Source organism: Nesoenas mayeri, assembly GCF_963082525.1.
Source record: "Nesoenas mayeri genome assembly, chromosome: 24".
Classification (NCBI taxonomy): Eukaryota; Metazoa; Chordata; class Aves; order Columbiformes; family Columbidae; genus Nesoenas; species Nesoenas mayeri.
This window is the reverse complement of record NC_137546.1, coordinates 5,657,842-5,685,805: the sequence shown is the minus strand read 5'-3', so window position 1 is coordinate 5,685,805 and position 27,964 is coordinate 5,657,842. Positions and strand designations below refer to the sequence as shown.

General features: G+C 59.3%; 1 protein-coding gene across 1 annotated transcript; it reads left to right on the top strand.

The window, feature by feature from the left end:
• On the top strand, positions 1-27,932 carry CROCC (ciliary rootlet coiled-coil, rootletin; the record flags this gene model as incomplete). Its single annotated transcript, XM_080358779.1, has 34 exons — positions 1-135; positions 927-1,112; positions 1,191-1,274; positions 1,357-1,448; positions 1,522-1,687; positions 3,179-3,285; positions 3,362-3,562; positions 3,637-3,733; positions 4,911-5,006; positions 5,127-5,252; positions 5,336-5,472; positions 6,697-6,858; positions 7,455-7,599; positions 8,394-8,762; positions 9,519-9,712; positions 9,796-9,923; positions 11,249-11,400; positions 11,995-12,096; positions 12,179-12,313; positions 13,022-13,153; positions 13,225-13,463; positions 14,632-14,791; positions 14,874-15,041; positions 15,869-16,229; positions 17,132-17,250; positions 17,322-17,442; positions 19,530-19,669; positions 19,743-19,946; positions 22,936-23,133; positions 23,215-23,364; positions 25,627-25,734; positions 26,898-27,008; positions 27,706-27,798; positions 27,885-27,932. The coding sequence occupies 34 exons, from the start codon at positions 1-3 to the stop codon at positions 27,930-27,932; spliced, it is 5,166 nt and encodes a 1,721-aa protein (XP_080214905.1).
• Positions 27,933-27,964: the final 32 nt, after the last annotated feature.

Here is a 27,964-nt window from a genome sequence, read left to right as displayed (position 1 = left end):
ATGTCCTCGCTGCTGTCCCTCCAGGAGGAGAACCGCATCCTGCAGCAGGAGCTGTCGCGCGTCGAGGACTTGCTGGCGCAGAGCCGGGCCGAGCGCGATGAGTTGGCCATCAAGTACAACGCCATCAGCGAGCGGGTAGGGCTCACCCCAAACCCCCCCTTTTAACCCCAAAATCAGGGTGTTAGGAGCCATAACCTTTGCATGGCGTGTGCGTGGAGCGGCATCTCGCAACGTCTTGGTGGTGGGAATTTCGGTGCTGTGTCCAGACCTGTCCCGACTTGTCGGGGCTTGTTCTGTGGGATTCACAAAGCATCTCGTCCCCCATCCTGATTTTATTTATTCTGCTGCTTTTCGGGAAGCGGGGACCCCCCCGTCGGCATCGCTCACCGTCACATCCCCTTGCCGTGGCAACGGGGGAATTACAAAGGGGCTTTGGGCAGCGGCCAGAGGCTGAACGCGGCTCCTGCGTGATCCGGAGACACAAATCAAGGGGCCGCTGGGTTTTTTTGGGGGGCAGCCCCTGTTCGTGCCTGGTTATTTATAAAAAAAGCGCAAATATCAGGAAAATAGCCCAAGGGGTTCACCGCCACTGAGCCCGAGGTCCCTTTACCCATCAGCAAGTCAGGCTGGGGCTTTGCTGAACCCTCTGATTCAAAGCTGGGTTAGTTTTAAAAACATACTCAAATTTTTGTGTTTATTCCCAGCCTGTGCATGCAAAGAGGGGGGGATGCAGAATTTTAGGGGGGGGGGTCTCAGCTTTGCTTGCGTGCGGGATCACCCCAAAGCGATACCTTTGCCTCGGACAGGGCGTCACGGGCGATTCGGAGGATGCTCAGCGGGTGCTGGGGGCAGGTTGAACACCCCGATGTGTGGGGTGGGGGGTGTCCCAGCATCTCCTACATCCCCCCGCTCCAAAAAATCCGCAGCTGGAGCAAACCCTGCGGCTGGAGACGGGCGAGCGGGAAGCGGCCGAGAGCCGGAGCCTGGCGCAGCACAACATCGAGCTGCGGCGGCTGCTGGAGGAGGAACAAGCCGCCTACAAGCGCAAGCTGCAGGCGTACCAGGAGGGCCAGCAGCGGCAGGCACAGCTGGTGCAGAAGCTCCAAGCCAAGGTAAATCCTTCCCCGGGGACACGGGGACATTTTGGGGACCCCCTCTGTGGTGTCGCCCACCCCATCCTCTCCGCCCAGGTGTTGCAGTATAAGAAGAAATGCGGCGAAGTGGAGCAGCAGCTGCTGGAGAAGGCGACGGAGCTGGAGCAGGAGAGGCTGACGGTGAGTGCTTGTTTTTAGGGGGTCCCCTGCACTAACCACAGCCCAAATTGGGGTGCTGATGACCAGGCTGCCCTCCCTGCAGAGCCAGCTGGATGTGAGCGGCTCGCAGCCCGAGGAGGAGAGCAGCAACGAGCTGGAGAACGCCCTGATCCGGCTGGAAGAAGAGCAGCAGAGGTGAGCAGGGGATCCCGTGGGAGCTGCGGGACCCCCCGTTGGTTGATGCTCCATGTGTGACCCCCCGCCCCAGGAGCAGCAGCCTGGTGCAGGTGAACTCGATGCTGCGGGAGCAGCTGGAACAAGCCAACGTGGCCAACGCGGCGCTGAGCGAGGACATCCGCAAGCTGACAGCCGACTGGGCACGGGCCCGGGATGAGCTGGAGCAGCGCGAGGCGGAGTGGAGGCGCGAGGAGGAGGTTTGGGGGGACCCCGCGATGTGGGGGGTGCTGGGGATGTGAGAGGGAGCGGGACAGGGGGTGGAGGGGAGAGGGATGCGGGGAGGGATGAAGGAGCACTGGGAGGGATGCAGGAGGGATGTGGGGCCATGGGAGATGTTGCATGGAGAAGAATCTGGGGGTACAGGGCATGCAGGATACGATGGGAAGGGGAGGTGAGGCAGAGGGATGTGGCGTGAAAAGGGATGTGGGGCTGGTTGGGAGAGAGGCAGGATCACTGGGAGGGATGCAGGACCACTGGGAAGGATGCAGGGTCACCAGGAGGGATGCAGGGTCACCAGGAGGGATGCAGGGTCACCGGGAGGGATGCAGGGTCACCGGGAGGGATGCAGGACCACTGGGAAGGATGCAGGGTCACCAGGAGGCATGCAGGGTCACTGGGAGGGATGCAGGGTCACCAGGAGGGATGCAGGGTCACCGGGAGGGATGCAGGGTCACCGAGAGGGATGCAGGGTCACCAGAAGAGATGCAGGGTCACCAGGAGGGATGCAGGGTCAGCAGAAGGGATGCAGGGTCACCAGGAGGGATGCAGGGTCACCGGGAGGGATGCAGGGTCACTGGGAGGGATGCAGGGTCAGCAGAAGGGATGCAGGGTCACCAGGAGGGATGCAGGGTCACCAGGAGGGATGCAGGGTCAGCAGAAGGGATGCAGGGTCAGCAGAAGGGATGCAGGGTCACCAGGAGGGATGCAGGGTCAGCAGAAGGGATGCAGGGTCACCGGGAGGGATGCAGGGTCACTGGGAGGGATGCAGGGTCAGCAGAAGGGATGCAGGGTCACTGGGAGGGATGCAGGGTCACTGGGAGGGATGCAGGGTCACTGGGAGGGATGCAGGGTCACCAGAAGGGATGCAGGATCACCAGAAGGGATGCAGGATCACCGGGAGGGATGCAGGGTCACCAGGAGGGATGCAAGACCATGGGGAATGTTACACAGACAAAAATTTAGGGATGCAGGGGATGCAGCATGTGATGGGAAGGGGTTATGAGACAGAGGGATGTGGGGATGAAGGACCACCAGGAGGGATGAGGAACCACTGGGAGGGATGCAGGTCCATGGGGGTGTTGCATGGAGAAGAATTTGGGGGTGCTAGGGATGCAGCATGTGATGAGAAGGGGATACAAGGCAGAGGGATGCAGGGATGTGGCATGGAAAGGGATGCAGGAGCACTGGGAGGGATGTGGGGCCATGAGGGATGGTGCACAGAGAAGATTTTTTGGGGGCAGAAGAGGTGGCACAGGATGAGAGGGTGACATGAGGCAGGGGGACGTGTCCCCCGTCCTTCTTCATACAGGGTGGGTGCTGGCTGTGTAGCACCCAGGGGGTGATGGGTACGGACATGGGGGTTTTACCTGGAGATTTGGGGATCAAAAGGAGAGGAATGGGGGCTGGGGGAGGCGAGGGACAGAGATGGGACCATGGCCGGGACTAATGTCACTCTGTCCCCCCCCCAGTCCTTCAACAGCTACTTCAGCAGCGAGCACAGCCGCCTGCTCAGCCTCTGGAGACAGGTGGTGGCCTTCAGGCGCCACTTTGGGGACATGAAAGCCACCACCGAGAGGTCAGTGCTGTCCAGGGGGTGTCTCTGGATGTCCCAAATCACCTGTGGGTCCCCAACCCCACGTGTCCCCCGGCAGGGACCTGTCGGAGCTGCGGCACGAGGCGTCGCGCACGGGCAGGGCTGCACATGCCGCCTGCCTGCACCTGGCAGCCAACCTGCGGCTGGCTGAGAGCCAGGCGGGCGCCGCGCAGGAGAAGCAGGCGATGCGGCTGGCACAGCTGGAGGAACAGCTGGCAGCGCGGGACGCCGACCTGGACAAAGCCACTCTCAGCACCAGGTAGCAGGGTTGGGGGTTATTTTTTGGGGGGGCTGGTGTCAGAGGGCTGCGGTGCTGCCCGTGTCCTGCTGCAGGCTGGCGGAGCTGGCGGCGGCGCTGGAGCGGCTGCGGGCGGAGGACGGGGAGAAGGAGCGGGCGGTGGAGGCGCTGACGCTGCAGCTGCAAAAACTGGTGGGTGCAGGGGGTAAGGAGATGTGAGGTGGGGTGGGAGTGCCCGGTCTGGGGGTGCAGGGATGTGCACTGGGGCACTGTGCAGGCTAAGGTGTGCTGCACGATGCACAGTGGGGCAGGATGCGCAATACACAGCTGCAATGCACGGTGCACACAGTGCATGCCCAGCAGCCGTGCACGATGCACAGCGGTGCAGGATGCGCAATGCACAGCTGCAATGCACGATGCACACAGTGCATGCCCAGCAGCCGTGCATAATGCACAGCGGGGCAGGGTGCACAATGCACAGCTGCAATGCACAGTGCACACAGTGCATGCCCAGCAGCCGTGCACGATGCAAGCAGGGCAGGGTGCACAATGCACAGCTGCAATGCACGGTGCACACACTGCATGCAGCAGCCGTGCACGATGCACAGCGGGGCAGGGTGCACAATGCACAGCTGCAATGCACGGTGCACACAGGGCATGCGCAGCAACCATGCACGATGCACAGCGGGGCAGGGTGCACAATGCACAGCTGCAATGCATGGTGCACGCAGTGCATGCCCAGCAGCTGTGCACAGTGGGGCAGGATGCATGCCCAGCTGCAGTGCACGATGCATGACAAGCCATGCGGTGCACCAGGGTGCAGTGCATGATGCTTGCTGAGCCATGATGCGTGCTAGAGCGTGATGCACAATGCGCACCAGTGTGTGATGCATGCAGGAGCACAATGCGTGCTGCACACCAGGGTAAAATGCACGATTCGTGCTGGGGTGTGATGCATGATGCATGCCTGAGTGCGGTGCATGCTTGGATGCAATGCACAATGCATGCTGAACCAGGCTGCACATCCCAGACATTACATGCTGCGGCACAGCACATACCAGTGCATGCTGCACCCCAGGGCGTGCTGCGTGCCAAATTCCACCCGCCAGGCCATGGTGCACACCGCGGTGCAATGCACGATGCATGCTGGGGTGCATTGCACACCGGGGTACATTGTACAACGCACACCAAGGCATAACGCACCCAGAATGCGATGTCTGATGCGTGCCGGGGTGCAATGCACACCCAGGCGTGATGCACCATGCATGTCCGGGTGTGATGCACGCTGGGCTGCGATGCACAACGCATACCTGGCTGCAGTGCCCGGTGTGCACCGGTTGTGCCTGATGCCACCTCGGGGGGCTTGCAGGAGAGCTCGCGTGCCCAGGAGCCGTCGCCGGCGGAGGTGGAGGCTCTGCGCGCGGAGCTGGAGCTGCTCCGGCAGACGCTGCAGGATGTCACCCAGGTCACAGTTAGTTTCCCCCGCTCCCTGCCTCAGTTTCCCCCTCCCTGCCCCCAAATGCTGTGAACCCCCCCCTGCCCAGTTTCCCTTTGGTGACCTGGGGTGTCCCCCGACCCCCCGCAGGCAGTGCTGGCAGATGACCCCGAGCACCCACCGTCCCCCCCGGTGTCCCCCCAGTGTCCCCTCTCACCCAGCGTCGCCACCACCGCCGTTCACGCCGCCCTGTGCCGCCGCCACCTCCAGCTGCAGGTGAGCCCGCGGGGCTGCCGGGGGAGGATGCTGAGGATGAGGATGACGATGATGGAGGCTGATCCCCCTGTCTGTCCCCCCAGGAGGCGCGGGGCCAGGCGGAGGCCGGGCGGGAGGAGGCCGGGACGCTGCGGCGGGAGCTGGGGGACAGCGAGAGGCGGGTGGGGACCCTGGAGCGGCAGCTGGAGCAGCTCAGCGCCGAGGCCCAGGGCCTGCGCAGGTAGCGGCTGCCTGGCTGGCTGTCTCAAGCTCTGTCCACCTGTCCCAAGCTCCATCTCTCTATCCAGAGCTTCGCCTGTCTGTCCTGAGCTCCATTCATCTGTTCCAAGCTCTGTCCATCTGTCCTGAGCTCTGTCTTTCTGTCCCGAGCTCTGTCTCTCTGTCCTGGGCTCGATCTGTCTGTCCCAAGCTCCATCTCTCTGTCCTGAGCAACATCTGTCTGTCTCAAGCTCTGTCTCTCTGTCCTGAGCAACACCCGTCTGTCCCAAGCTCTGTCTCTCTGTCATGAGCTCCATCTGTCTGTCCCAAGCTCTGTCTCTCTGTCGTGAGCTCCATCTGTCTGTCCCAAGCTCTGTCTCTCTGTCGTGAGCTCCATCTGTCTGTCCCAAGTTCTGTCTCTCTGTCGTGAGCTCCATCTGTCTGTCCCAAGCTCTGTCCATCTATCCTGAGCTCTGCCTGTCTGCCCTGAGCTCCATCCATCTGTCCCTGAGCTCCATCCATCTGTCCCTGAGCTTCATCTGTCTGTCCTGAGCTCTGTCAGTCTGCCCTGGCCTCTGTCTGTCTGTCCTGAGCTCCGGCTGTCTGTGCGTGGCTGTCCCTGTTCCTGCATCCATGTGTGTCCATCTGTCCCTGTGCATCCTTGTGTCCCTCTGCATCCTGACCTGTCTGTCTGCCTCTCCATCCCTGCGTGTGCCTGCACGTCCATCCCTCTGCATCCTGGTCAGTCTGTCCGTCCATCTCTTTTTATCTTTCCCTCTGTCCCCCTGCCTGTCTGTCTGTTCCTGCACACTCTGGCACATCTGTCTATCCTTCTAGCCCTTTGCATCTTTCCCTGTGTGTTTCTGTATATCTGTCTGTCCCCACACATCCTGGCTTGTCTGTCTGTCCATCCATCCCTCTGGCCTGTCTGCCTGTCTGTCCCTGCACACCCTTCCCTCTCTATTGGTCCATCCTTGGGCATTTTGGCCTGTCCATTTGTCCATGCGTTCCTCCCTGCGCATCGTACCCGCTGCATCCTGCCTGTCTGTCTGTACCTCCCTTCCTCACCATGCCTGTCTGTCTGTCCCTGGGCATCCCCTCGCATCTGCCTGTCCATCCATCCCTACACATCCATCTCTATCTATCCCTCCATCCATCCACACGCATCCCAGCACACCCACCCCTGAGCACCACCCTGTCCGTCTGTCCCCCCACCTGCCCCTGTGTCCATCTGTCCGTCCGGCAGGGAGCTGCAGCAGGCGGAGGCGGCGCTGGGGGGGGAGCAGCAGCGGGTGGGGGCCCTGCAGCAGGAGCGGGTGCAGCTGCAGCGCCGCAGCGAGGAGCTGGAGGATGCGCGGGACGAGGCCGCCCGTGCCGCTGAGGACGCCCGCCAGCAGCTGAAGCGCAGGTGGGTGCTGTGAACCCCCCCCCAGGTGCTGTGAACCCCCCTGGGGTCCTGTGACCCCCCAGGGTGCTGCAAGGTATTGGGTTCTGCAGCATCCCCCTCCCCAAATGGGTGCTGCAAAATCCCCATGGGTTCCCCTGCAACCTCCCCCCATATCTGGGTGCTGCCACCTTGTGTGTGTGTGTGTGTCCCCCATTTTGGTTGCTGCACCCCCTCACCAAGTGGGTGCTGCAAAATCTTAGTGGGACTCCTGCAACCCCCCTCCAAGAGGGACCCCTGAACCCCCCCAAGGTGGGTGCTGCAACCCCCTCAATGAGTGGGTGCAAAACTTCAGTGGGTGCTGCAAACCCCCCTTGCAAAAGGGTGCTGCAAAATAGTGGGTACTGCAACCCCTGCCCCAAGTGGGTGCTGCAAAATCTTAGTGGGACCCCTGCAACTCCCCCCAAGAGGGTCCCCTGAACCCCCCCAAGGTGGGTGCTGCAACCCCCTCAATGAGTGGGTGCAAAACTTCAGTGGGTGCTGCAGACCCCCCTTGCAAAAGGGTGCTGCAAAACAGTGGGTGCTGCAGCCCCCCCTCCTCATGGGTGCCCCCCCCGCAGCCAGCAGCAGGTGGAGGAGCTGGAGGCTCAGCGGGCCGGCGCGCAGCAGGAGCTGCTGGAGCTGCGGGAGGAGCTGAGCCGGGCGGCGCTGGAGGCCGAGGTGGCTCGGGGCGAGCGGGAGGCGCTGGTGGAGGCGCTGGAAAAGGTGGGTGCCCCTGCAACCCTCTGGACCCCTTGCAGTGGGTGCAACCCCCACTCATGCAGCAGGTGCACCCCTACGCAGCAAGCACCCTTATGCAGTGGGTGAACCCCAAGTAGCAGGTGCCCCTATTGTGCAGTGGGTGCAACCCCCATGCACTAGATGCAACCCCTGAGCAACAGGTGCAGTCCCATGCAGAGGATGGAATCTCAGGCAGCGGGTGCAAATGCATGCAGTGCGTGCAACTCCCTGCACGAGGTGCAACCCCTAAGTGACAAGCTCAGCCCGTGCAGCAGGTACAATCCCAGGCAGCGGTTATAACCCCTGCATGGGGTGCAAGCCTTAAGCAACAGGCTCAGCCCAAGCAGTGTATGCAGCCCCGTGTAGCAGGTACAACCCCATGCACTGTGTGCAACCCCATGCACTGTGTGCAATCCCAATGCAGCAGGTACAATCCTGTGCACTGTGTGCAATCCTGTGCAGGTGGTACAAACCCTGCACTGGGTGCAACCCCTAAGCAACAGGCCCAGGACCTGCAGCACGTGTCCCCTGAGCACCGGATTGCCCCCATGTGCAGTTGGCACCACGATGGGTGCTGCAGAGCCCGACTCTCCCTAGAATCACAGAACAGTTTGGGCTGAAGGGACCTTCAAAGGTCACCCAGTGCCACCCCTGCCCTGAGCAGGGACATCTTCAGCAGTTCAAGTTGCTCAGAGCCCCATCCAGCTTGGCCTGGGTTGTCTCCAGGGCGGGAACATCTACCCTCTCCCTGGCGGGAACATCTACTCCCGTGTCCCCAGGCGCAGGGGAGCTGCGGGCAGCTGCAGGCAGCACAGCGCGGGGCGGACGCGGAGCGGGCGCGGCTGCGGGACGCCCTGGCCCGGAGCAGCGAGCTGGCGGCGGGACTGGCCCGGGAGCGCTCGGAGCTGGGCCGGGGGCTGGAGCAGCTGGAAGCGGAGCGGGAGCTCGGGCGAAGCCGGGAGCAGCGGCTGGGCCGGGAGCTGGAGCGGCTGCGGGCGCGGCTGGAGCAGGGGCTGCGCCTGGGGGCGGCCGAGCGGCGGGGGCTGGAGCGGGGGCTGCGGGCGGCCCAGGAGGGATCCCGGGGGCTGCGGGAGCAGCTGCGGGGGCTGCGGGGGCACCAGCTGCGGCTGCGGCAGCACCTGGGCCAGGTGGGTAAGGGAGTAACTGGGAGGGATGGGGAGGGTGCATGTGGTAACTGGGAGGGTGTTTGGGGCAATCGGGAGCGGTGGGGAGGGTGAACAAGGCAACTGGGAGGGATGGGGAGGGTGCACAGGGGAACTGGAGGGATGGGGAGAGTTCGTGGGTCAACTGGGAGGGATGGAAAGGGTGCTAGAGGTAACGGGGAGGGTGCAGGGGGGAACTGGGAGAGGCAGGGGGAATGCATAAGGCAAATGGGAGGAGGCATGGGGTAACTGGGAGGATCAGGGAAGGTGCATAGGGTTAACTGGGAGGATGCATGAACTAACTGGAGGGACAGTGCCGGATGCATGGGGTAACTGGGAGGATGCATGGAGTAACCGGGAGGATGCATGGGGTAACTGGGAGGATGCATGGAGTAACCGGGAGGATGCATGGGGTAACTGGGAGGACCATGGCGGATGTATGGGGTAACTGGTGGCTGGGTGGGGTAACTGGGAGGACCATGGCGATGTATGGGGTAACGGGGTGGCTGGGTGGGGTAACTGAGAGGACCATGGCGGATGTATGGGGTAACTGGTGACTGGGTGGGGTAACTGGGAGGACCATGGCGATGTATGGGGTAACTGGGTGGCTGGATGGGGTAACTGGGAGGACCATGGCGGATGTATGGGGTAACTGGTGGCTGGGTGGGGTAACTGGGAGGACCATGGCGGATGTATGGGGTAACTGGTGTCTGGGTGGGGTGACTGGGGGGTGCCCGGCAGGCAGTGCAGGAGCAGAGCGCGGCGGGCGAGGCGCTGGCGCAGGCGCGGGGGGAGCAGGAGCGGCTGCGGGGGGAGCTGCTGCGGCTCAGCCAGGCCCGCGAGGATTTGGCCAAGGAGGGGGCCAGCCTGGCCGTCCAGCTCGCTGCCGCCCAGCGCCATGGCCAGGATCAGGCTCAGGAGGCAGCCGGGCTCAGGTGGGTGCTGGCGATGGGGGGGTGAGGGTGTCTCCCACCCCTGGAGCTGGATTTCGGCAGCGTGGCCGGTGATATTTGGGCAGGTTGGAGAAGGAGGGGCTGGAGAGCAGCATCTTCCAGCTGCAGCAGGAGCTCACCCAGCTCAGCACCCACAACCAGCAGCTGCAGGCCGAGGGCCGGGACCTGCGCCAGGCCAAGGAGGCGCTGGAGGGTGAGGGGACTGTCCCCATCTGTCTTTGTCCCCGTTGCCATCCTCATCTTCATCCTCATCCCAGTCTATCCCCATCCATCCTCATCTTTGTCTCCGTCTTTTTCAACATGTATCCTTATCTTCTTCATCATCCTCGTTCCTCTTCATCTTCATCCCCATTCCCATCCCTGTCCTCATCCCCATCCATCCCAGTCTTCATCCTTATCTCCATTCCCATCCATCTCTGTCTTCGTCTCCATCTCTGTGCTCAACCATTCCCTTCTTCATCCCCATCCATCCCCACCTTCATCCCCATCTGCATTTTCACCCCCATCCATCCCTGTTCCTTCTCATATTCATCCCTATCCATCCCTATTCTCATCTCCATCCTCATTTCCATCCCTATCATCCCTATCCATCCCTGTCTTCATCTCCATCTTCATCCTCAACCATTCCCTTCATCCTCAACCATTCCCTTCATTCTCAACCATTCCTTTCTTCATCCTCAACCATCACCATCTTCATTTTCATCCCCATCATCTTCTTCATCCCCATCATCTTCTTCATCCCCATCTTCATCCTCAAATATTCCCTTCATCCTCAAATATTCCCTTCATCCTCAACCATGCCCTTCATTCTCAACCATTCCTTTCTTCATCCATGCCCATCTTCATCTTCATGCCCATCATCTTCTTCATCCCCATCTTCATCCCCATCTTCATCCCCATCTTCATCCCCATCTTCATCCCCATCTTCATCCTCAACTATTCCCTTCATCCTCAACCATTCCTTCCTTCATCCTCATCTTCATCCCCATCTTCATCCTCAACTATTCCCTTCATCCTCAACTATTCCCTTCATCCTCAACCATTCCTTTCTTCATCCTCATCCATCCCCATCTTCGTCTTCATCCCCATCTATCTTCATCCCTATCATCCTCAACCATTCCCTTCTTCATCCTCATCCATCCCCATCCCCGTCTTCATCCCCGTCTTCACCCCCGTCTTCACCCCCGTCTTCACCCCCGTCTTCACCCCCGTCTTCACCCATTTTCAGCTTCATTTTCATCCCCATCCATCCCTCTCCAACACCATCACCATCTGTCCGCATCTTCATCCTCATCCCACCCCTCTTCATCTCCATCCTCATCCCCACCCTTCTGCAACAGGCTCACAATAAACCCTCTGCCACCGCATTTCCCCCGTGTCCCTGCTCCCGTCACTTAACCTCCCCACACACCACTCTCCCAGGGGTGTCCCCACTGGCCATGGGAGTGTCCCCACTGATGGAGGGGATGTCCCCACTGATGGAGGGATGTCCCCACTGACGGGGGGATGTCCCCACAGCGGAGCTGGCTGCCGCGCGGCTGGAGCGGGAGCAGGAGCTGCAGGCGCGGCAGCAGGCGGTGGCGGCGGCCGAGACGGCGGCGGTGACGGTGGCTTTGCAGAGCGCCCGCGACGCGCACCGCGGCGAGCTGGACCGCCTGCAGCGCGAGAAGGTGGGCGTGGGGCGGGGCGCTGGGTTTTTGGGGTGCAATGCTGATTTTGGGGGCATGATGGTGATCTTTATTTCTGTACAAGGCTGCAGTGCTGATCTCTGGGGTGCAATGGCGATTTTTAGGGCACGATGCTGACTGTTGGGGTGCAGTGACTATAACTGGGAAACAACGCTGCTATTTGGGTTGCAATACTGGTTGTTGAGGTGCAATGCTGATTCTTGGGGTGCAATGTTGATTCTTTGGATGCAATGTTGATTCTTTGGATGCAATGCTGATTCTTTGGGTGCAATGCTGATTCTTGGGGTGCAATGTTGATTCTTGGGGTGCAATGCTGATTCTTGGGGTGCTATGTTGATTCTTGGATTGTGACGCTGATTGTTGGCGTGCAACGATGATTATTGGGGAACAATACTGATTTTTGGGATGCATTACTTGTTTTGGGGGTGCAATGGTGATTATTTTTGGTACAATACTGATCATTGTGCTGCAATGCTGATTCCTGGGGTATAACATTGACTCTTGGGGTGAAGTGTTGATTTTTGGGGTGCGATGCTGATTTTTGGGGGTTCGCTGTTGATTTTTTGGGGGCGGCAGGAGGAGCTGGAGGCCGAGCGGGACCGGCTGGCGCGGGAGCATGAGGAGCTGGAGGCCAAGCTGGTGGCGACGCAGCGGCAGCGAGAGAGCGAGAAGCAGCAGGTGGGTGACCCCCGTGTCCCCCCCGTGTCCCCCCGTGTCCCAGCACTGCTGTCCCCCCAGGCTGAGCCGTGTGTCCCCCCAGGCGCTGGCGCTGCAGGAGCAGGAGCGGGTGGCGGCGGCGGAGACGCTGGGGGGGCTGCAGCGCAGTCTGGCCGAGGCCACGGCCGAGCTCGAGCAGCAGCGGCGAGAGGTCACTGGGCAGCAGGAGAAGGCGCAGGTGGGTGGGTGTGGGGGTCCTGGGACCCCCCCCGAATGGCACAGAGCCCCATGTGTCCCCCACTGCAAGCCCTTGTGCCCAGGTGTCCCCTATCCTTGCAGCCCCCATGCCTGGGTGTCCCCCATGTTCCCCCCATTGTAACCCTCATGCCTGGGTGTCCTCTATGCCCCCCCATTTCAAACCCCTATGCCTGGTTGTCGCCTGTGCCCCCACATTGCAAATCCCAATGTCTGAGGATTTCCCCCCCCAGTTGCAAGCCCCCATGCCCAAGCATTCACCCCCATCGCACACCCAGGTGTCCCCCCATGTCTGGATATCCCCTGTGGGTCCCCCCACTATGCCTGAGCCACCTCCCCATTGCAGATGCCCATGTCTCAGCGTCTATTATCCCCCCCTGCATTGCAAACCTTCATGCTGGAGGGTTCCCCCCATCCCATCACTACAAGTACCCTGATACCTGGACACCCCCCTGCATTGCAACCCCAAATGCTTAGGGCTCCCCATAATTTCAAGCTCTTTTCAATGACCTCACTTCTTGCACCCCCCCCATCTGCAACCCCCTCATCTCCCCATTCCAAGCCCCCCCAGCACTGGGGCTGCTCGGGTACCACCTGCATCCCCATCCCTGCACCATCCCCATTACAACATCCCCCCAGGGATGCCCACACTTTCAGGGAGGGGGTCCTCAAACCTCCGTGTCCCCCCCAGAGCCTGACTGCAGAGCTGCGCACCCTGCGGGCACGGGCAGACGAGGCAGCAGCATCCCACGAGCGGGAGGTGAAACATCTCCGTGACCAAGCGACGGCAGCGGCCAAGCAACGAGACGGTGCCCTCCGGGAGGTGAATCCCCAACAAAAACCTTCTCCCACCCCCCCAAAAAATACATTCCCCCCTCTAAAGCGCGCGTGCAGGCGGAGGAGGCGCGGGCGCAGCTGCGGCTGGTGGCGGAGGCGCGGGCGGCGGGGCGGCGGGAGCTGCTGGAGGCGCAGCGGGAGGCCCGGGAGAGCCGGGAGGGCCGGGAGGAGCAGCGGCGGCAGACGCAGGAGGCTCGGCGGGCGCTGGGGGACGAGGCTCGGGAGAAGGAGGCCCTGCGGCGCTCCAACGAGGAGCTGCGGGCGGCCCTGCGGCGCGCCGAGGGCGAGCGCATCAGGTGAGGGGCGAGGGATGCTCGGGGTGGTGCCGTGTTTTGGATGCTCTGGGGGATGCTCGGGTGCTGAAGGTGGGAGGTGCAGGGGGTGATACGGCAAGTTGGAGGGTGGTACTCAGGGTCAGGGGGATGCTTGGGACAAGGGGATGCTCGAGTTGGGAGGTGCTGGGGTCAGGGGGATGCTGAGGAGAGGAGGATGGTTGAGTTAGAATCATAGAATCACAGAACAGTTTGGACTGAAGGGACCTTCAAAGGTCACCCAGTGACCCCCTTCCATGACAGGGACATCTTCACCAGCTCAGGGTGCTCAGAGCCCCGTCCAGCCTGGCCTGGGATGTCTCCAGGGATGGTTCATCCACCACCTCTCTGGGGACCTGGGCCAGGCTCTCACCACCCTCAGGGGCAAAACTTCTTCCTCATGTCTGGCTTGAAGCTGGGAGACGCAGGGGATGGTGCAATGCTTGGGTTTGGGGTGATATTTAGGGTCAGGTTGATGCTCAAGACAAGGGGACGCTCAAATTAGGAGATATATGGGGTGGTGAGATGCCTTGGAGGGTGATGCTCAGGGTTGTGTTGATGCTTGGGACAAGGGGATGCTGAAGCTGGGAGCTGCAGGGGATGGTGTGATGCCTTGGAGGGCGATGTTCAGGGTGGGGGCGATGCTCAGGACAAGAGGATGCCCAAGTTGGGACTTAGAGGGGGTGATGCAGCAACTTGGAGAGTGGTTCACAGGGTTGGGGTGATGCTCATGGTCAGGTTGATGCTCAGGGTAAGAAGACGCTCAAGTTAGGGGATATTTGGGGTGTTGGAGGGTGATGCTTGGGGTTGGGGTGACGCTGGGGACACAAGGATGGAAGTTTGGGAGTGGGAGGCTGCTCAGGGCCAGAGGGACGCACTAGAGCAGGATGCTCAGTCCAGATAATGCTTGAGACAAGAGGCACTTGGGATGGGGCAGCACCTTAGAGGGGGGGTGCTGGGGGACAGAGGGGACATTTGGGGTGACAGCACTCAGGGTGGGGACTGTCCTGGGGGGATGATGCCTGGCAGGGGGTGTCCAAGGTGGGGGATACCTGGGATGGGGATGGAGCAATTGCTCAGGACAGAGCGATGCTCAGGGATGGGGAGATGGCCCCGGGGGGGGTGACACCAGCCCTGTCCCCACCTCCTGCAGCCTGAAACGTGCCAACGAGGAGAAGGAGCAGCGGCTGGCGCTGCTGGAGGACGGGCAGGCGGCGGCGGAGCGGGAGGTGACGGAGCTGCGGGCGAGCATGCGGGAGCTGGAGCGCGCCCGCCTCGACGCCCGCCGCGAGCTGCAGGAGCTGCGCCGGCAGGTGAGGGGGAGGAAGAGGATGGGTCCACCCCCCACCCCAATTTGGAGTGTCCCTAAGTTGTCCCCGTCTCCTCCTTGGGCAGCTGAAGAACCTGGACAGCGAGAACAGCAAGAGGAGCAAGGAGGTGGGCGAGCTGCAGGCGCGGGTGGCCCTGGAGGAGCAGCGGGAGGAGGAGAGCCGCCGCCAAGCCTTCGGCCTCAGGCAGAAGGTGGTGGAGAGCGAGGCTGACACAGAGGCCGCCAGGAAAGAGGTGAGGAGGTCCCTGAGGGTCCCCAGTGTCCCCGTTGCTCGGTGCTGCTCATCCCGAAGTGTTCCCTCGGTGTCCCTGCTGCTCCACTGCTTGATGCCATGTCCCTGGGTGCCCCTGTCACCCCCCAGCTCTCTCCCCTGCATCCCTGGGAGGTTCTTTGCTTCCCCCGTTGCTCCATCCCTGGCAGTCCCCATCATCCCCTTGCTCTGGACCTGGTGTCCCTGAGTGTCCCCATCACCGCACCCCTCTGTCCCCTGCACCCTGGGGCTCCTTGCCACCCTCTTGCTCCATCCCCACCATCCTTGGGATCTCCCATACCACCCTGCTCCATCCCTGGGGGGTCTCGCATACCCCCTTGCTCTATCCTGTGCATCTCCATCATCCCAGTGCTCCACCCCCAGCATCCTTGGGATCCCCCATTCCCCCCTGCTCCATCTCTGGGAGACCCCTCACCCCATTGCTTGACCCCCTGCATCTCCATCACCCTGTTGCTCTGTCCCCTGCACTCTGGGGATTCCCCATCAACCCATTTCTTGCACCCCTGTTCCCCTGTGCTCCATCTCTTGCATCTCCATCACCTCATTACTCCATCACCTGCATCCCTGGGGTCCCCAGTACCCCATAGCTCCATCTCTGGGGGTCCTGATCACCCCATTACTCCATCTCCTGCATCTCCATCACCCTGTTGCTGTGTCCCCTGCATCCCTGGGGGTTCCCCATCACCCCAATACTCCATCCCTTGCAGCTTCATCACCCCATTGCTCCATCCCTTGCATCTCCATCACCCCATTTCTCCATCCCCACCACCCCCTTTCCCATCCAACCAGCTCCAGCACCTGCAGCAGCGGCTGTTGGAGGCGGAGGGCGAATTTCGGCAGCGGGAGAAGGACCTGGCCCGGAGCTTGGAGGAAGCTCGTGGCAACGAGAAGAAGCTGCTGGCCGATGCCCGCAACCTGCAGCTGAAGGTGGAGGCGGCGCGGGGCGAAGCGGCGGAGCTGAGCCTGCGCCTGAGCGCGGCCGAGGGCCGGGCGCAGGGGCTGGAAGCCGAGCTGGCCCGCGGCGAGTCGCTGCGCCGAGCTGCCGAAACCCGCCTGGGAGGCATCCAGTCTGCCCTGCGCCGCACCATGGGCATCGGCCGCGCACGGGCCGGCTCCCCGGGCAAGGGTGAGGGTCCCTGGGGACCCCTGGGTGCTCCGTCCCTAGCTTTAGGGGAAGGGGGTGCGTCCCTCTGGGATCTCACTGCATCCTCATCACCTCATTTCTCCAGCCCCTGCATCCCTTTGGGTCCTTAATACCCCATTGCTCCATCCCTGCGTCCCTATACCTTGTTGCTCCATCCTCTACATCCCTGGGGGTCCCTCATACCCTATTCCTCCATCTCTGAGTGTCCCCAATATCCCACTGCTCCATCCTTGAGTGTCCCCCGTACCCCATTGCTCCATCCCTGGGGTTCCCATCACCCTATTGCTCTGTCCCCTACATCCTTGGGGTCCCCCATACCCTGTTGCTCCATCACTGGGGTCCTCAATCCCTCATTGCTCTATTCCTGGGGTCCCCAATATCCCATTGCTCCCTCCTTGGGGATCCCCATACCCTCTTGCTCCATCCCCTCCATCCTTGGGGTCCCCATCATCCTGTTGCTCTATCTCTGGTGTCCCCTATATCCTGTTGTTCCATCCCCTGGATTCCTGGGTGTCCCCCATACCCCATTGCTCCATCCCAGGGGTCCCCATCACCTCATTGCTCCATCCCGGGGGTCCCCCATACCCCACTGCTCCATTCCTGGGGTCCCCATCACCTCTTTGCTCCATCCTTGGGTGTCCCCCATACCCCATTGCTCCATCCCTGGGGTTCCCATCACCTCATTGCTCCATCCCAGGGGTGCCCCATACCCCACTGCTCCATCCCTGGGGTATCCATCACCTCATTGCTCCATCCTTGGGTGTCCCCCATGCCCCATTGCTCCATCCCAGGGGTCCCCCATATCCCCTGGCTGCATCCCGCTGCAGCACATCCCTCTGCGGCTTGTGATCCTCCCTTGAGCGCTGCACCCAGTTTGTCCCCACGCTACTCAGTTTATCCCCATACAGGTGAGGGACCGGGGACCCCCGGCTCACCCCCAGACCCCGATGCAGCGAGCGAACCCGAGGCGGTGCGGGCGGCCCTGCGGGATTTCCTGCATGAGCTGCAGGACGCGCAGCGGGAGCGGGTACGTCCCCCCTTTCCCCTCCTCATCATCCCCCCAAAAAGCCCCTTTTCCACCCCATTTTGTCGCCGCAGGAGGAGCTGCGGGTGCAGGTGGGGACGCTGGGCCGGCGGCTGGCGGAGGTGGAGGAGGAGCGGGACAGCGCCAGCGCCCGCGCCCAGCAGCTCCAAAAACTGGTGGCTGAGGGCGAGGAAGGTGATGCAGGTGGTTTTTTTGGGGTGCATCCCCCCAAATGGTGGGGGGTGGGGTGATTTGTCCTGTGCTGGAGCCTCACCAGTGAGAAAGGGGGTTTGGGGAAACTGAGGCACGGGGAGAGGTGATGAGGGATGCTCGGTGGGATTTCCCCCAAGGATAGCACCAAAATCTGGGTAAAATCAGTGAAATCTCCTGTGCAAACCCCAGGAAACCCAGTGAAACTCTTGTGCATGGTTAGTAAACCCCGGTGAAACCAGTAAAACCCGCTGTGCAGACCACGTACATCCCAATAACATGAGTAAAACCCCCCTGTGCAGACCCCATAAAGCTCAATAGAATGGGTAAAACCCCCCTGTATTGCACACAAACCCCAGTGAAACTGGGAAACCCCCAATGGATCCCCCTGTAGGCTCAGTAAAATTGATCAAAGACCTGTGCATGCCCCATAAACCCAGTGAAATTGGTAAATGTCCCCGTGCAGACCCCATAAATCCCAGTAAAATGGGTAAAACCCCTGGTGCATCCCCAGTATAACTGGTAAAAGCCCCTGTAGACCCCATAAATCCCAATAAAATGGGTACAATTCTTGGTGCATTCCCAGTAAACCACCCTGTGCAGACCCCTTAAATCCCAATAAAATGGGTAAAACCCCCTGTGCAGACCCCATAAATCCCAATCAAATGGGTAAAACCCCTGGTGCATCCCCAGTATGACTGGTAAACTCCCCTGTGCAAACCCCATAAACCCAATAGAATGGGTAAACCCCCCTGTGCAGACCCCATAAATCCCAATAAAATGGGTAAGACCGCTGGTGCATCCCCAGTATAACTGGTAAACCCTCCCGTGCAGACCCCATAAACCCCAATAGAATGGGTAAAACTGCCTGTGCAGACCCTTTACATCCCAATACAATGGGTACAACTCCTGGTGCATCCCCACTAAAAGCCCCTGCCCAGACCCCATAAATCCCAGCAAAATGGGTAAACCCCCTGGTGCCTCCCCAGTATAACTGGTAAAAGCCCTTGTAGATCCCCTAAATCCCAATAAAATGGGTACAATTCCTGGTGTATCCCCAGTAAAACCCTCTGTGCAGACCCCTTAAATCCCAATAAAATGGGTAAAACCCCCTGTGCAGACCCCATAAATCCCAATAGAATGGGTAAAACACCTGGTGCATCCCCAGTAGAACTGGTACACCCCCCTGTGCAAACCCCATAAACCCCAATAGAATGGGTAAACCCCCCCGTGCAGACCCCATAAATCCCAATCAAATGGGTAAAACCCCTGGTGCATGCCCAGTACGACTGGTAAACCCCCCTGTGCAAACCCCATAAACCCCAATAGAATGGGTAAAACCCCTGGTGCATCCCCAGTAGAACTGGTAAATCCCCCTGTGCAGACCCCATAAACCCCAATAGAATGGCTAAAACTGCCTGTGCAGACCCCATAAATCCCAATCAAATGGGTAAAACGCCTGGTGCATCCCCAGTATAACTGGTAAACCCCTCCCATGCAGACCCCATAAACCCCAATAGAATGGGTAAAACCCCTGGTGCATCCCCAGTAGAACTGGTAAACCCCCCCATGCAGACCCCATAAACCCCAATAGAATGGGTAAACCCCCTGTGCAGACCCCATAAATCTCAGCAAAATGGGTAAACCCCCTGGTGCCTCCCCAGTATAACTGGTAAAAGCCCCTGTAGACCCCCTAAATCCCAATAAAATGGGTACAATTCCTGGTGTATCCCCAGTAAAACCCCCTGTGCAGACCCCTTAAATCCCAATAAAATGAGTAAAACTGCCTGTGCAGACCCCATAAATCCCAATCAAATGGGTAAAACCTCTGGTGCATCCCCAGTATAACTGGTAAACCCCCCCCGTGCAGACCCCATAAACCCCAATAGAATGGGTAAAACTGCCCGTGCAGACCCTTTACATCCCAATACAATGGGTACAACTCCTGGTGCATCCCCACTCGAAGCCCCTGCCCAGACCCCATAAATCCCGGTCAACCGGGTAAAACGCGCAGTGCATCCCCAGTAAAACCCCCCCCACGAAGGAGTGTGACCCGGGGGTGTCTCTACCAGGGCGCCGCAGCGGGGGGGAGCTGAGCAGCGCCCAGGCCGCGCTGCTGCTGCAGGAGGAGACGCTTCGGCGAGCCGAGCAGGAGCGCCGGGCGCTGCGGGACAAGGTGGCGGCGCTGGAACGCAGCCTGCAAGCCGCACAGGTTGGCACGGCCACCGCGCTGGGGACAGTCCCTGCCCCGTCCCCGGCGCTCTGAGCCGCCCGGTGCCCCGCAGGAGAGGGCGAGCGCGGCGCGGGGCGGCGAGGCCGAGCTGCAGGAGGCCAAGCGGCGGCTGGAGGCTGCGGAGAGCCGGGGCCGGCGGCTGGAGCTGCAGCAGCAGGTGCTGGAGGGCGAGCTGCAGCGGGCACGGGTGGCCCTGGGCGAGCGGCGAGCGGAGGCGCAGGCGATGCAGGAGCGCGGGGAGCGGCTGCAGAAACAGGTAATGGCATGAAACGCTCCAAATCCGCATCGCCTGGCTTGGGTTTTTTAAGTTGTAGGATTGTTTTGGTTGGGGAAGATGCTGAAGATGAGTGAGTCCAATTGTTATAGAATCACACGGAGTCCCAGAGTGTCAGGGGTTGAAGGGCCCTGGAAAGCTCATCCAGTGCAATCCCCCCATGGAGCAGGAACACCCAGATGAGGTTACACAGGAAGGTGTCCAGGTGGGTTGGAATGTCTGCAGAGAAGGAGACTCCACAACCCCCCTGGGCAGCCTGGGCCAGGCTCTGACACCCTCACCCCCAACAAGTTTCTTCTCATATTTAAGCGGAACCTCCCGTGTTCCAGTTTGCACCCATTGCCCCTTGTCCTGTCACTGATTGTCACCAGCAGAGCCTGGCTCCATCCTCCTGACACTGCCCCTTTCCATATTGATCCCCAGGAATGAGCCCCCCTCAGTTTCCTCTTGTCCAGCTCCAGAGCCCCAGCTCCCTCAGCCTTTCCTCACACGGGAGATGCTCCACTCCCTTCAGCATCTTGGTGGCTCTGTCCCCACTCCCTGTCACTGCCCTGTGTCCCTGAGAACCTCATCCGTTCAACCCCTCCAGGGGTGGTGACTCCACCGCTGCTTATTGGGATTTACGGAGTCTGCACATGGGCTTTTACCAGTTTCACTGGGGATGCACCAGGGGTTTTACCCATTTTATTGGGATTTATGGAGGATGCACCAGGGGTTTTACCGGTTTTTACCGGGATTTATGTGCAATACAAGGGGGTAAATGGGGACATTAAAGCCAGGATTAGGCCTGACCCACCCCAGCGCCCCAGGACAGAGTTACAGACACCAGGACGGACACATGGATGGATAGACAGACAGACGTGCAACTGTCCGTGTGTCCAACTGGGCATGAAAACACAGCATCACCCCCAGGGCACCCCAGAATCCATATGTCTGTCTGTCCGTGCCCCGTCCATGTGTCTGCAGCCAGGATGGGGTCTCAGTCATGCCCGTGGACCCTGGGTGGGTGATGGACACACAGACGGAGGCACAGACAGATGGACAGCTGCACATCCAAAGAGATGCATGGACAGACAGACACATGGGACAGCTGCAGGTCCAGCTGGACGTACAGATGGTGTCACAGCCACCAGACACACGGACAGTTGGATGTACAGCCAGACACACAGACAGTTCTATGGCTGGTTGGACATCCAGACAGACACACGGACAATTGGGCATTCAGACAGATGGACAGTTGCATGTACCACTGGACAGACAGACACTTGTATGTGCAGCTGGACAGACAGATGCCCAGCTGGACACTTGGCTCCCGCATCCCCAGCACAAACTGCCCCAATAAAAGACATTTTTTTTTCCCCAAAGATCCTACTTGAAAATCAGCAATTTCACACCCCACCCTGACCCCAGCACCACGAGTGGGTGACAGACACACGGACACAGACAGACGGACACATTGGGGGGCAGCTAAAGAGCCCAATCCTGTGCAGGAGTGGGGGCGGGGCAGGGGTGTGTCAGGGGTGTGGTGGGGGCGGGGCGGGGGTGTGAAATTGCTGGTTTTTGAGCGGGACCTTTGGGGCAAAATGTCCATTTTTGGTGAGTTTGTGCTGGGGGATGGAGGAGGTGCCGTGTGTGTCCAGACAGATGGACAGTTGTGCATCCACCCGGACTGACGGACACTTGTACGTCCAGCCGGACACTTGTACGTACCACTGGACAGACGGACACTTGTACGTCCAGCCGGACAGACACACACCAGCCGGACACTCACCTGCTGCACCTCCAGCACTAATGCACCAAAAATGGACATTTTGCCCCAAAGGTCCCCCTCAAAAATCAGCAATTTCACACCCCCACCCCACCCCCACCACACCCCTGACACACCCCTGCCCCGCCCCCACTCGTGGGCAGGATCGGGCCCTTTAGTTCCCCCACAATGTGTCCGTCTGTCTGTATCCCCATCCGTGTGTCTGTCTCTCACTCATTGCAGTGGGGGCGGGGCAGGGGTGTGGCAGGGGTGTGGTGGGGGTGGGGCGGGGGTGTGAAATTGCTGTTTTTTGAGGGGGACCTTTGGGGCAAAATGTCCATTTTTGGTGCATTAGTGCTGGGGGTGCAGCAGGTGAGTGTCCGGCTGGGTGTGTGTCTGTCCGGCTGGACGTACAAGTGTCCGTCTGTCCAGTGGTACATACAAGTGTCCAGCTGGACGTACAAGTGTCCGTCTGTCCAGTGGTACGTACAAGTGTCCGGCTGGACATACAAGTGTCCGTCTGTCCAGTGGTACGTACAAATGTCCGGCTGGATGTACAAGTGTCCGTCAGTCCGGGTGGATGCACAACTGTCCATCTGTCTGGACACACATGATACCTCCTCCATCCCCCAGCACAAAGTCACCAAAAATGGGTATTTTCCCCCAAAGGTCCCGCTCAAAAATCAGCAATTTCACACCCCCGCCCTGCCCCTGCCACACCCCTGACACACCCCTGCCCCGCCCCCACTCCTGGGCAGGATCGGGCCCTTTAGTCCCCCACAGTCTGTGTGTCCGTCTGTGTCCATGTGTCTGTCACCCACTCGTGGCACTGTGGGTGTGGCAGGGGTGTGAAATCGCTGATTTTCGAGCAGGGATTTTGGGGCAAAAATGTCCATTTTTTGGAAGGTGTTTATGCTGAGGGTGCAGGAGGCGAGTGTCCAGCTGGGTGGGTGTCTGTGTGTCTGTCTGTGTCTGTGTGTCTGTCACCCACTCGTGGCACTGTGGGTGTGAAACTGCTGATTTTCAAGCAGGGACTTTGGTGCAAAATGTCCATTTTTGGGTGGGGATTAGCGCAGGAGCCAAGTGTCCATCTGGGCGGGTGTCTGTGCGTCTGTCTGGTGGCACATCCAGCCGGACACCTGTACATCCAGCCAGTGTTTGTTCAAGGTTTATCCCACCCCCCGTGACCCTACCCTGACCGTGCCGCTGGTTTTCGGGGCGCAGCTCACGGAGAGCGAGCAGCGCGCCGGCGCCTTGCAGGTGGCCATGGAGCGGCTGAGCGCGGCGCTAGCCCCGAGCGCCTCCAAGGACGACGCTGCGAGCGCTGCGGTGACACCCGCCGATGGCCCCGGCACCCACGAGCGGCTGCAGCAGCTCCAAAGCGCCTTGGCCGCCGGCGAGCTGGACCGCCGGGCCCTGCAGGTGCGAACCAGCGCCCCGAGGTGGTGGGGGGGTGAGCCTGGGGTGGCTTTTGTCACTCTGGTTGTCCCTTTGGTGTCCCAGGAGGGGCTGGATGTGGCCCGGCGGGCGCTGGGCGAGGCGCGGGAGGAGAAGGCGGCGCTGCGGGAGCAGCTGCGGGCGCTGCGGGGGGAGCAGGAGCTGCTGCGGCGCTGCAAGGAGGAGCTGGAGGCGCAGGGGAGGCAGCAGCAGGAGGTGAGGGGGGAGTCCCCCAATTCCCTGTCCTTTCACCCCACCCAGCCCCCTGGATCCTTTTGCCCCCCGCAGCGCTCTATTGCCCCCATGCACCCTCTTGACCCCCCTCCCCAGGGCTCTATTGCCCCCATGCACCCTCTTGACCCCCCTCCCCAGGGCTCTATTGCCCCCATGCACCCTCTTGACCCCCCTCCCCAGGGCTCTATTGCCCCCATGCACCCTCTTGACTCCCCTCCCCAGGGCTCTATTGCCCCCATGCACCCTCTTGACCCCCCCTCCCCAGGGCTCTATTGCGCCCGTGCACCCTCTTGACCCCCCTCCCCAGGCTCTATTGCCCCCATGCACCCTCTTGCCCCCCGCCCCGGGCTCTATTGCCCTCATGCACCCTCTTGCACCCTCTAACCCCCCCATGCAACACCCTATTGCCCTCATACAGCCGCAGCACCCTGTTGCCCCCATGCACCCTCTTGCACCCTTTAACCCCCCCATGCAGCACCCTATTGCCCTCATATAACCCCAACACCCTGTGCCCCCCCCGCCATGCAGCATCTTTTGCCCCCCCACTCTATACATCACCCTATGGACCCCCATGTAGCCTCAGCACCCTGTTGTTCCCCACCCCATGCAGCCTTCAGCACCCTTTCCCACCCCCACAGCACTCGCCCCCATACAGCCCCCCCACTTCTGCCCCCCCCACTTCTGCCCCCCAGCCAGCATCCTATTGCCCCCCATGCATCCTCTTGCACCCTTTAACCCCCCTATGCAGCACCCTATTGCCCTCATATAGCCCTAGCACCCTTTTGCCCTCCCTCCATACAGCCCCCGCACCCTTTCCCACCCCCCAGCACCCTATTTCCCCCATATAACACCAGCACCCTTTTGAGCCCCCCATGCAGCACCCTATCACCCCATACAGCCCTTCATCCCCTTCTGTGCCCCTGCCAGCACCCTGTTGCCCCCCATGTACCCTTTAACCCCCCAAATATAACACCTATTGCCCCTATATAACACCAGCACCCTTTAACCCCCCCATGCAGCATCATTTGCCCCCCTCCCACCTTATGGACCCCCTCACATAGCCCCAGCACCCTCTTGCCCCCCCATATATCCCCCTGTACCCTTTCCACCCTCCATAGCACCCTATTGACCCTATACAGCCCCCCACACCCTTAGCCCTCCACGCCAGCACCCTATTGCCCCCATACAGCTCCCTGCACTCTCTTGCCCCGCCTTGCATCACCCTAGTGCCCCCCCCATTTCCATCGCCCTTTGCCCCCCCATACAACCCCAGCACCCTCTTGCCCCCCATGTAGCATCCTCCCCACCCTGCATCACCCTATGGCCCCCCCATACAACCTCAGCACCCTCTTACCGACCTTGCCACCCATGCAGCATCCTTCTCCCCCCCTACATCACCCTATTGCTCCCCCTTTGCATCACCCTATGGCCCCCCATACAACCCCAGCACTCTCTTGCCCCCTATGCAGCATCTTTCCCCTCCACGTCGCATCACCCTATTGCCCCCCCCACCTTCTATCACCCTTTGCCCCCCATACAACCCAGCACCCTCTTTCCCCCAATGGAGCATCCTCCCCCCCACATCACCCTATTGTCCCCCCCTCCTTCCATCACTTTATGCCCCTCATACAACCCCAGCACTCTCTTGCCCCCCATGCAGCATCCTTCCCCACCGCATCACATCACCCTATTGCCCCCCACACCTTCCTTTGCCCCCCATACAACCTCAGCACCCTTTTGCCCCTGCCTTGCATCACCCTATTGCCCCCCCTTTCGTCATCCTATTGCCCCCCCTTCCATCACTTCCATCACTTTATGCCCTCCCATACAACTCCAGCACTCTCTTACCGACCTTGTCCTCCATGCAGCATCCTTCTCCCCCCACTGCATCACCCTATTGCTCCCCCTTTGCATCACCCTATGGCCCCCCATACAACCCCAGCACTCTCTTGCCCACTATGCAGCATCTTTCCCCTCCACGTCGCATCACCCTATTGCCCCCCCCACCTTCCATCGTCCTCCCGCACAGCCCCAGCACCCTCTTGTCCCCCTTGCCCGCCATATAGCATCCTTCCCCCCCTACACATCACCCTATTGCCCCCCCACACCTTCCATCGCCCTTTGCCCCCCCATGCAACCCCAGCACCCTCTTTTCCCCCAATACAACCTCAGCACCCTCTTGTCCCCCACCCCTCTTGCCCCGTTGTCCCCCCCGTGCCCCACACGCGGGGGTCTGTGCCCCAGGAGCTGCGGGGGGCCCTGTCCCGCGCGCAGGGGGAGCAGCGAGCGGCCGAGCGCGTCGCCCAGCGCCTGCACAAGGAGAAGGAGGCGCTGAGGGGCACCCTGGACAAGGTGAGATTTGGGGACACACACAAACACCCCAAAAAACGCATCCTTGTGCAAGGCGAATGGAGAGCCCTAAACATGGCTTAGCTATAGGGCAGAAAATACACTTTATATGTTGATATATCTGCCGTGCGCTGCTCCTCTGTGCAGGGAGTCTGTATGCACCTCAAATATATACATCTAAAATACCTAGCTTTAAAGGTGCCCTATTTTATAATTTATATACAGCATCCGCTGTATTTTAATATGTGTTAGCTTCTATGTTATATATATGATCTGCTATACTTTATATTTTATATTTTTAATCTATAATATATTTTTAGAAATATATTATCTGCTATATTATTTATTTTTAGATTTATTCTCTCCTATATTATCTAATCTTCTGAATTATATATATATAATCTGCTCTATTTTATATACAAGAACTGCTATATTTTATATATATAATCTGCTCTATTTTATATACATGATCTGCTATATTTTATAATTTATATATATATATATATATATATAATTTGCTCTCTTTTATATATGATCTGCTATATTTTATGATTTTTTATCTATATAATCTGCTCTATTATGTATATGATCTGCTCTTTTAAAAATATAAATGATCTGCTCTATTTTATATTTTTATATACCATCTATATATCATATACCATACATAATATATAATAAATAATACATAATATGTAATATATAACACATATAACATATAATACATAACATATAATATGTATTATATTATATAATATATACTATATAATATATAGTATATTGTATATAGTGTGTTATATGTTATATGTTATCTGTTGTATGTTGTATGTTATATATAGAATATGTAAGATATATAATATACAATATCTTAAATACATATAACATAATATAAAATATACTATATGCTATATAGTATATACTATATAGTATATATTATGTTATATATGACATATTATATGTTATGTATTATGTATTTTATATTTTATATACATTACATGCTATATTCAGATAGTATCTGCTATATAGCATATATTACGTTATATATGACATATTCTATATTATGTATTTTATATACATTACATGCTCTATTTAATGTGGATAGTCTCTGCTCTATATAACGTACCCACCACCTGCTGTACTGTCTCTGGTTCCCCACGGCATTGCCGCAGGTGCAGCGGGAGCAGCTGCGGTGCCGGGAGGACTCTCTGCGGCTGCGGCGCTCGCTGGGCTGCGCCGAGCGGGACCTGGCGCAGGCTCAGAACCGCGTCCGCCTGCTGCAGGTGCCGGACTGGGAGGGACCGGGACACACTGGGCTCAGCTTTGGGGCTTATTCCAGCTTGGGGAGGTGCGGGCGCTTGGACTGGGATGGACTGGGCTCATTCCAGTTTGGGAAGGTGCTTGTACTGGGAGGTACTGGTTCCAATTTTGGGGCTTATTCCAGCTTGGGGAGATGCTGGTGCTTGTACTGGGCTCAGTTCTGGGGTTTATTCCAGCCTAGGGAGGTGCTGGTGCATGTACTGGGCTCAGTTTTGGGGTGTTTCCCATCTTGGGAGGTGCTGGTGCTTGTACTTGGATGTACTGGGCTCAGTTCTGGGGCTTATTCCAGTTTGGGGAGGTGCTGGTGCTTGTACTGGGATGGACTGGGCTCAGTTTTAGGGTGTTTCCCAGCTGGGGGAGATGCTGGTGCTTGTACTGGGATGGACTGGGCTCAGTTATGGGGTGTTTACAAGCTTTGGGAGAGGCTGGTGCTTGTACTGGGATGGACTGGGATGGACCTGGCTCAGTTTTGGGGCACTTCGCAGCTTATGATGACATGGGGCTCATCCCAGTTTGGGAAGGCACTTGTACTGGGATGTACTGGTCTCACCCAGCCTGTAGGGCTGTACATGCACTGGGAGGGCACTGGGCTCTTTCTGGGGCTCCTCCCACTTTGGGGACCAGTTTTTGGGGTGACACCCCCCCCCATTTCTCCCCCAGGCGCAGGTGTCGGTGCTGGAGCACCCATCCCCAATGTCCCCACGACTGTCGCCCCAACAAAGGGAGGGCGGCCACCACAGCCTGGAGGAGCAGGTGAGACGGCGGGGGGGGGGGACACCCCCCACATTGGGGACACCCCTGTCCCCTCCTCACTGTCCCCCCATCTCCCCCCATTGCAGCTGGCGCTGCTGAAGGGACAGGAGCTGCGTCCCCCCCCCGGCGTTTAGTGACCCCCGCAGAGACCAGCACAACTCAGCAC